At 39.6% G+C, this 9684-nt stretch overlaps 1 protein-coding gene across 1 annotated transcript in view; it reads left to right on the top strand.

The window, feature by feature from the left end:
• xpnpep2 (X-prolyl aminopeptidase (aminopeptidase P) 2, membrane-bound) overlaps positions 1-3379 on the top strand; it is a 28365-nt gene extending 24986 nt beyond the window's left edge. The window contains exon 21 of the mRNA XM_012861668.3: positions 2847-3379. Within this exon, the coding sequence (XP_012717122.2) occupies positions 2847-3044 (198 nt within the window). The 3' untranslated portion in view covers positions 3045-3379. The remainder of the gene's footprint in view (positions 1-2846) is intronic.
• The last annotated feature ends 6305 nt before the right edge of the window (positions 3380-9684 follow it).

Genomic DNA, 9684 nt, shown 5'->3' on the forward strand with positions numbered 1-9684 from the left:
GAGTTTATCATACCTGAAGCAGGAGTTCAAAGGGAGCATTTGAGTTTTTTCCCCCCCTCCTATTGTTTGAGAAGAGCTTTGTTAAATTTATGTTGTACCAGATCTCCTTGTTTCTTAAAATGAATATGACTCTAGATGTCTCAGTTTCAATGGTCTGGGAGGCACTCAAGGCATACTTGAGAGGCCAGGAAATATAATTTTTGACTAAAATAAAAGGGACTGGAGAGTCAAATTGCAGACTTGATGCGCAAACTCCATCCCAACAGCTTTAGAAAGAATGCTTGAAATTTGTACAAATTCTGGTAAAAAAAATGGGTACAAATTAAAATTGCACAAGAGTGCACTGTTGCCATTCAACTTGAATAACTGTTACTAGTGGTACGCCTTTTAAGATAGCTACACACAGCTTTGTTTATCTAGCTATAAAAAAGATTTTTGATGACCTTTATAAAGATAACTTTGTCAAATTATTTCAAGTCCAGAAGGACTTAACTATGCGGTCAGCATTTCCTTTCTCTCAAACTGGAAGAGTAAATACAATCAAAATGTCAGTACTCCCTACATAGATTTACATACCTATTTCAGTGTCTTCCTGTTTTGATTCCAGTTATTTTAACCTAAATTTGGAATGGTAAAAAGCCCTGTATTAAGAAAGGCTGCTTGCAGAAATCAAGGGAAGATGTTGGGCTGGCTCTCCCCAATTTTCAGCACTCTTATTCGGCCTGTAATTGCATTGTTTGTCCTTTTTGGAGTACTACAGTGCCGATGATGGTGGCCCCATTTGGGTGGAGATTGGGAAGCACTTTTGCACAACTTTGTCATTGTCGGCTTTGATTTGTGCTGACCCCTAACACTAACCCTTACCTCTTAACCGCATTCCCACTAGTGTTGCACCGATGCCATTTTTTGGTCCCGATACCCGATACCTGGCTGTGCAGTATTGGCCCATACTGATACCATCTGTTTGAAATAGATGTGTATGTGTATATATGAAGAACTGCATACTACTTAGGGTAGTAGAACTTTTTATTACCTACCTGGAATGCGTGACAATAGTTGAATAAACTTTTGGCTCTCAAAGGCCAAAATAGTGCAACATTTGTGAAATTATAACATGTATAATAGTAGTGCATCAGTAAGACAGTAAAATTACATTAATAATTGAATAATCTGTTTTAAACCCTCAGTTTTGGCTCTCAAATGCCAAAATAGCGCAACTTTCATGAACTTATATAACATGTATAATACTAATCGGGAGAGAGAAGGCTGCGTTCAAGTGACATACAAACATCAAAATGGTATCGTGCCTATTTGTTGGTACTCGCCGATGCCGATACCACCATTTTAGTGCTGAATCGTGGCCACGCCCGATACTGGTATCGATGCAACACTAATTCCCACTAACCCTAAAGCCTCTGGCTCTTTTAAAATATATTCACAATTTAGGAAACAATTTGGCCATCAGATTAATCTCTCCAGTCTAATTACCTTTAAGTAGCCTTCCTCTCCATTCGCTGCAGGATGCTACATCCAGTGTTTGGCTAAGTAAAGACTTGAAATATTTAAAAGGTGTTTCTTTTGCATGGTAGTCTAATAAATATTTTTTTACCTGCTTCTCTTTTTCTTTTTTCCTTTTTTTTTATGTTTGCAGTTTAGGTATTTTATCACCTCATCCACTTCAAGGTTTCCTGATAAGCCTCTTGGCGATACATCTAACAAACTGATCTCTTTTAATCTAATCAGGAGTAAAGCGTTTTTTTCTATGATAAATTTTAGTTTTCTTGGCAGTAAGATGACCCCCAAACCCATTTATTCTGCTTTTTGGGGTCACCCCTGAAGGATTAGGTTTACCTACTGGGGGTCGAAAGGTTATTGCATCTTCAACTCTGTTAGCAAGGCAAGGAAGAAGGCCACCCGACTACAGTTTCACTTTGAATAAAGGATGCACTACTGAACTAAAAACTGGAAAAAAAGCCATTATATGATGAAAGGTTCAGAAAATAGGTTTCATAAAATCTGGAAATCATTTTTGACTTTCTTTAATTAACCCTCCGCTCAGGGTGAGGAGCAGCTAGACCTTTGAGCTTTGGTTGAGCTGTTAGTTTATACAGCTGTGCAAAGATGTTTGTAGGGTTTTTAATTTTTTTGTTATATACCTCATAAGTGACACTTTTTATTTGATGTTTGTTTGGTTAGTTGTGTTTTTTTTATTATTGGATTTAGCATTTTCTATTGTAAAAGTTGCAATACATATATTAAACACTAAAACTACATTTCAAGACACTACACTTCATCACTACAACAGACAGATATTGCATTAACGCGTTCCTCTAACCTGTGCTATAAGTGTTGCTGTTGCTATGCGTTTTCTGGGTAAAAAGGCAGATTATCCAGAGAAAAACCTGTTTGGGGTTAAGGTTACAGAGTCAACTGATCCATGGCAGGATACTTTAGCTACTTCACTCACAGTTAGCGTGACAACATTAGTTTGTTCCGGTTTTGAAAAAAACACTGGCACTTGCGTTTGAAAAACTTAAAATAAATATCCTGAGTTTCTGTTCTTCTGTTACCATCCACCAATATTAACCCTTCTTGTTGAGAAAGAAGAACAACAACCACATTTTTTGTATATTAGAATGCTACATTAGTTACATTAGTTTTTGGGGTTTTGCTGCAACAATGACACTTTTTTAAAGAGATACTTCCCCTAGTTCTTTTGTCAACAATGGTAAGAAACAAAATGCGACCCATTAGTTTTTTTATGTCCGTAAAAACATGTTCACATTTTGCATGTCTTTGTAAGTGCAGCTCAGCACCTTGACCTACACGTGCATTTCCATCTGCAGCTTCAGTGGCTGAATAAATACTACGAGACAATTCGTCGGCTTGTGGGTCCTGAGCTGGACAAACAGGGGCTGCACGAGGAGAAGGACTGGATGCTCAGAAACACAGAACCTTTCACCGAGGCTGGATCCTCTGCCTCCGTCTGCTCCTCCTCCCTGACCCTCATCGCTCTGGTCTTCGCTCTGCACAACGTCGTCTAAGGATCGCCTCCTATCGCACCTCTCAACAGACTTGCACTTGAAGTTACCCCTATGCAGTCTCTCCTGAGCAGCTACACCAGGTCGACAGATGCACAGAAATGTTTCGGGTGTTTGTTTGTTTTTTTAATTTAAAATGCTAATATATTTTGAATAATTTAAAATAAGTGGGTAAATATATAATTTTCTGTTGTTCAATGTTAAAAAAGGACATTTTGTGTAATTTTTGAAGTTATAGCTCATGAGGTTTTGAACTGGCCGTTTGTATGACCAGCTAATGTAAGGTATATTTTAATAAAGTGTCACACATTGAAACAATGATGTGTGCTAAAGATGTTGCTGATTGCTCAACCTTTTGAATCTTTCATATAACGATGGATGGATGGATGGATGGATGGATGGATGGATGGATGGATGGATCCAATCTTGTGTTAACAGTTTTCTTCTATTTGTTTTGATAAGTTTATTAAAATGTAGAATATAAAATTACACAGAGCCTCATTTTTGCACCTGCTGCCCACGAGGCTGGTTGGGCATGTGTTGTAAATCTTGCAGCCATGCATAAAGAACAGGATTCAAAGGGAGAGGGAGGTAAGAAAAATCTCCAAAAGTTAGTATGAGAGCATAGAGAGGTCTCTTAGGGTCAAAACATCACCATTAAAACTTTTACATCCTCTCTACATGATGTTTATCTACTGCCATTTAGGAGGCATCCCAATAATTCGTCTTTTTTTCCTCTGTCCAACCAGTTTACTGACAGTTTGTTGTTGTAAAATCAGACTAAGATTAAGAGTTTTAGCAGTAACACTCCAGGAAGGTTCGGTATGAAACGAGGGTCTGTTTTCCTGTCCAAATCTTTTTGGTGATCACATCATCATGAGCTCTTTGAATTACCAGGAACTTTAAAATAGAAATATGGTGGGTTTAACAGGAAGACTGAAAATAAGTCACTGGACAACAAATGAACAGTTAAATGTTATTTTTTTCCAGGCACACAATCACACTATTTTAATTGCCAGAAAGCTCAGACTTTGTGAAACGTATGAAAGAAGATTAACTGCTAATCTATTGGCAAAAGGCGGTGGGCCAAGTTTTAACAGCAAGGGCACCAATACCAATAATTTGTATGTTTCCACTGGTATTTTGATAATTTACCTTTGGATATGAGCTCCAAGTATTTAAGGTTGAAAGGGTTCGTTGCCATGATCCATTTTTTTTATTTTTTTATTAGATTTAAATTGGGACTCTGGTTGGACCTCCCCAAAACATAAGTTTAACTTCCAGTCAGAGGAAATATGCTGGAAACTTTGGAAGCTCCATTTAAGCCTAAATATGCCAGTGATTGGCGTAATCTTTGGCTTAACTGATTTGTAATATTAAAGATTATATCTTTCAAAAACATTCTGTGTGAGATTATGCTTAGTCAACACTGAACTACTTGCCAAAAACAATATTCATCATCTAGCGTCTGATAACTTCTCTCTGCCTCTGTAAGCCAAATTCTTTGTCATTCTTTGAATTGTAACATTATTTAAGCATCATCAGAAATATCATAAAGTCTCACTGAAGCAAGCGCGAGTCACTGGAAGATTCTCCTCCCAAACTGTTAAGAAAAGTGAATATGGGCCTTTGCCCAAACGATAATCTCATTTCCTTTAAATTCGACAGAATCCTCTTTTTCAGTTGCCCCAGGCTTGCTTTCAATATGTTTCAGCAAACGGGTCAGATATATTTATTCATGATGCAACACTCTGGACGGCTCATTTCCAGAAACTCTTCCTTCGTCATAAATGTGTAAATGTGCAACCCCACCCCACCCACCCTGCTTTAACACACTCTGATGACCAGTAACCAATAAAACTGACTTGGACAGCCCTTACAAAGCATTATTTTGCCTATGTGTTTTCTTCCTTTTTTCTTTCTGTCTTTTTTTTCTGTTAAATGGAAAAAATTTGCACTTTGCAAGTGACAATGCTTTTCTATAAATACATGCATCTTCTGATAATGTTATTTAATGCACCAACATGGAGACATAAAACATGCTTCTTGTGTCCATTTAACATGTGCATATGTAAAGCATATTTATAGTTACAGTTATTGTTGTTTAGATCTAATGTAAATGGACATTTATGCTCTAAGACTGAAGTAGGGGAAGTGGTAGCTGAGTGGTTGAGCAGTGTGCTGGTGGTTCGAATCCCACAGATTGGCACTCTGGGTCCCTTAGAAAGACCCTTGGCCTCATGCTCAACGGGCACTGCACAGTGGCGACCCACTACTCCATGAGGGATGGGTTAATGCAGAGGATAAAAATTTATACTATTGTTTGTTCCAATGATAAATAAAGATTATCAAGAGAAAGAGATCAAAACCTGTTGACCCTTTAAGTCTGACCGAGCCGAGAGGGTGACGCCCATTTTTTGCTTTTTCTAACAGTAGTTCAAACATGACCATATTTTTTCCCCCTAAATCCCTTGTTTCTAAAAAGAAGTTGCTGATATTGTTTGGTTTTTTTTCACAAATCCTATTGGTTTTACTGCACTTTAAACAAAGAAGGAGACATTTAGAAGTCTATTAAAGATGGCCGACTCGTCCAGATTTGTCCTTGCTCCACCCTTCATGGCTAGAGTCTTTAGAAACCAAAGAGTCGTACCTTTTCACCAACCTATCTCACGTTTTTATCCAACGTAGTCAGGTTGTCGACGTTGACAGTTTCCACGTGTGACAGAGGTTATAAAGGTGGCAGTCGCTTATAAAACCTCTGTGCTTTACGATCTGCGCTCGACATAGTCCATGATATACAGTGTAAATGTGATGATCAGAGGCTCTGTTATAGGCAGAGGGAGTCCTAAAGTGGAAATCAGCTTTTATTTCATCAGATTTAGCTTATGAGGTAAACATATTTGGCACAGTTTTGGCACATTTGGCTAAATTGCACAAAAATTAGTGCTCTGCCCACTAAAACCACTGTGGATCAATTATAGTTCAACTGATTCAGTCCAGATTTGCTGCAGTTATAGTTAAGATGTTGATACATATAATCTGAGTTAATCTGTGTCTCCTGGGTTTTCCAAATAACGTTCATAGTGTTTTAACTGGTTATTTAGAAAAATAAACTTTAGGTGAGGCTAAAAGATTTGTTTTTTTAGTCAAATAAATCAGACATAGTGATTGTAGTTCCAAGGGGGGGGGGGGGGGGGGGGGGGTTGTGCATTGGTGAAGATTCTCAGTCATCCAGGTCATTGTCTACCTCCTAAGGACAGGACTCAGCCGTCCACCTGCACCTCAAGGACAAAGGACACTCTTTTGAGGACCAAAGTGTTCACACTTTGGACAGAGAAGAAAGATGGTTTGAGTGAAGGACAAAGGAAGCCATTTACATAAAGCGAGAAACCCAACATTAAACAGAGGAGGAGGGCTCAGGTTTCAACTATGAAAAATGTACAACACAGCAATAGGTTTGAATCCTGCCAAGTTTCACCCAAGTTCACACCTCCTTGCATGTGACCACAATTGGCGGAGTGGTGGCACGCTTGTGCTCTGAGAAGGGTGCAAGTACCCAGTTCGATCCCTACTGCCTGCACTCTGGGTCCCTGAGCAAGACCCTTAACCCCTGATTGCTCCCCAGGCACCACTCACTGCTCCCCAAGGGGGTGGGTTAAGATGCAGAAGTGAATTTCTCCATTGTGAGATCAAGAAAGTTCAGCTATTATTATTATTAACATTCCTCCTGTAAGCCAGGCTAACAATGAGCCTAAAGACTCTCCATTGTTGGGTGACCAGTTCCAGGTGAATCTAAGCTCTAATGAGGCCTTGCCAGCAGATCTATAAAGCTTGGAACTCCACACTACTCCAGACATTTTGAATAGAGAAAGTTTCCTGGATAGGAAGCGAAACGTCTTCAGCATCAGAATATAAGTCCAGTTTTTTCATTTTTTTAATCTTTTTTTGTATTTTTTTGTGTCTTACCTTTACGCTGGTACCAAAAGGCTGCATTTAGTCACTTCTAGTGTTTATGTATCTCTGGTTAGCTTAGCGGTTAGCTTCAGTGTTAGCTTTTCATTGTAGCGCCGCCGCTCTCACCGTATACTTTGAAAAAAAGCTGAGGGTCACAAAAATCAAACTGTCCTACAACGTTATGAGAAGAAAAGGAAGGCCCCAGAAGAAAGAAATAAGACCAGAATGGATCTGGGAGATGCTTTTACGCGATCCCCTGAGGAGTGGTAGAGCAGGTAAGACGGTCTTACGAATGTGCAGTTATTCGAAAAGGTACTAGAGCGTTTCTTACATACATTTCCAGGAAAATCATCCACTATACCTTTGAGCTTTGATTTTGGAACGCCAGAAGATTATTGCTATCATAGCATCAGCATGTTTGATCCAATATGGAAGCAGTCCTCCTTCCTCATTATTTCACCCATTATTTGTGCAATATCCCAACTCTGATTGCAGGGAGACTGCCCCACAGTATGATGCTACCATCGCGATGCTTAACAAAACAGTTTTCACTCTTCCACACATGATTTCTTTTTCATCAAATAGATCCATCTTTTAGGAGCATGACATGTTTTTCTGTTAGGCATTTGGCTGGTCCACATGGTAAATGGTAAAGGCTTGTACTTGTATAGAGCTTTAACTAGTCTGATGACCCCAAAGTGCTTCACACTAGTCAGTCGTTCACACCCTGATGGTGGTGAGCTGTTAGTAGCCACAGCTGCCCTGGGGCAGACTGACAGAGGTTAGACTGTCATACATCGGCACCACTGGGCTCTCTGACCACTGCCCACAGGAAAAGTGGGTGAAGTGTCTTGCCCAAGGACACAACAACTGAGACGGGATCGAACCGGCTACCCGTCAGTTGCAGGAACTTCCTTACTCTTGCGCTACTGTTGCCCCATGGGCAGCTAAGGGTTCCAATCAAGCTTGAATGTGTCGTCTAAACAAACAGACAAATTACAACCCGCATGCTGGAGAGGACGTAGAAACAACAGGGCGAGCGACACACTCATGTTCTGGAGCTGTCTAATTTAGTTAAAAGAATTATAAAAGAAATATACCAAGAAAAAATAGAAACCGACTAAAAGTCCTCATGGCAACGAGCAAACAAGCCACAACAAGAATTTGGTAAATAACAGGCCCTCCCATGTTTAAGCAGTGGAAGCAATAATTAAAGACCAGTTAGATAACTTTTCAATAAAAGGTGGAGGTTGGGGCTCAGAAATCTAATATCTGCCTGCTTTATTTAATCTAAAACCAGTTTTGTATGTGTAGACATCATTGTCTTGTCAGAACTTCCTGAATGTGTGAGGTGGAAGCTGATTAAACATGCAAAATCTGTGTCACAACAGCCCTTTTTAAAACAAAGAGTGGGAAAGCAATCTAAATAACTAAAATATACGTTATTGTAATTTTATGATTACACCTTTGGGGCAGTTATATTGTTGGAGTAACTAATACTAAGTTGTCTGGGCAGCCCTGGAGTCCTGACTGTAGAAAGCAGAAGCAAAAGGGAAACTTCACTCAACTGTAAAGAGTTGATTTTATAACTGCACAAATGTTTGCAGGCTGCACGGTTGGTAGCACTGTTCCTTTGCAGCTATGAGGTCCTGGGTTCAAATCCCTAAATGGGATTGTTCTGCGTGGGGTTTGCATGTTCTCCCTGTGCATGTGTGGGTTCTCTCTGGGTACGCCAGCTTCCTCCCACATTCTAAAACATGTCTGTTTGGTTAATTGTTCTCTCTAAATTGCCCAGTGTGTCTGCATGGTTGTTTGTCCTGTGGGTTACTCTGTGATAAACTGGTGTCTAAAAGTCAGGGTGTACTCTGCCTTTTGTCCAATGACTGCAGGAGACAGGCACCAGCCCCCCTGCAACCTAGGCAGGTACAGATAATGGATGAAAGGATGGAGGGATGGATAAGTGTTTGCATCCAGAATGTAAACAAAGGAGCGAGGGGTAAAAATAAAAATGCTCCACAGCACAACCAGGGGCCAAATATTAATTTCCTTTCATCTCACTTGTCTATTTTTATCAATGTTGTCTTTGCAGACAGTTTTAATTGCACATGTGAACCTAAACATATATGATCAGTTCAAAAACATTTAATAAATTAACAAAACCAAGCAGAAAGTGTTTTCTTATTGCATCTTTTCAGACAGTATTTATGTACGACACAGTTTTACATCTGAAAGATTAAGTAAATTTTTATAACACCAATACATTTAACATTCGACTGAAGAGCTCTTATATGCAATCTGTCAACCTAGGATGTTTTCACGTTGAATATCTCTTCTGAACGCCACCCAGCTGCTGTTTGTTGTTGTCATTACCTTTGCGATCATAAAGACATGAGTTAGCTGCCAACCTGCAGTCAAGTGACAGGAAATTCAAACAGGGCATCCTCTTGTCATGTGGTTTTTGCACCACTGAAATAACAAGCTGAAGCTGCCTTGCACTGAACTTCCCTCTCTGCATTTACTGCCAGAGCGAGTTTTCGCCTCCCTGTCCTGCAGGCCGACTGTACATTCAAAAGGGCGCACACAATTCTCTGAGTCACTTGAGTTTTTTTTTTTTTTGGGCCAAAGGACGCCTCTCTCTTATGGAAGCTTTGGGTATTTCAACCTGTGACTGACTTTGCAACAAATTTAT

The sequence above is a fragment of the Fundulus heteroclitus genome, chromosome 23 (assembly GCF_011125445.2).
Source record: "Fundulus heteroclitus isolate FHET01 chromosome 23, MU-UCD_Fhet_4.1, whole genome shotgun sequence".
Taxonomy (NCBI): domain Eukaryota; kingdom Metazoa; phylum Chordata; class Actinopteri; order Cyprinodontiformes; family Fundulidae; genus Fundulus; species Fundulus heteroclitus.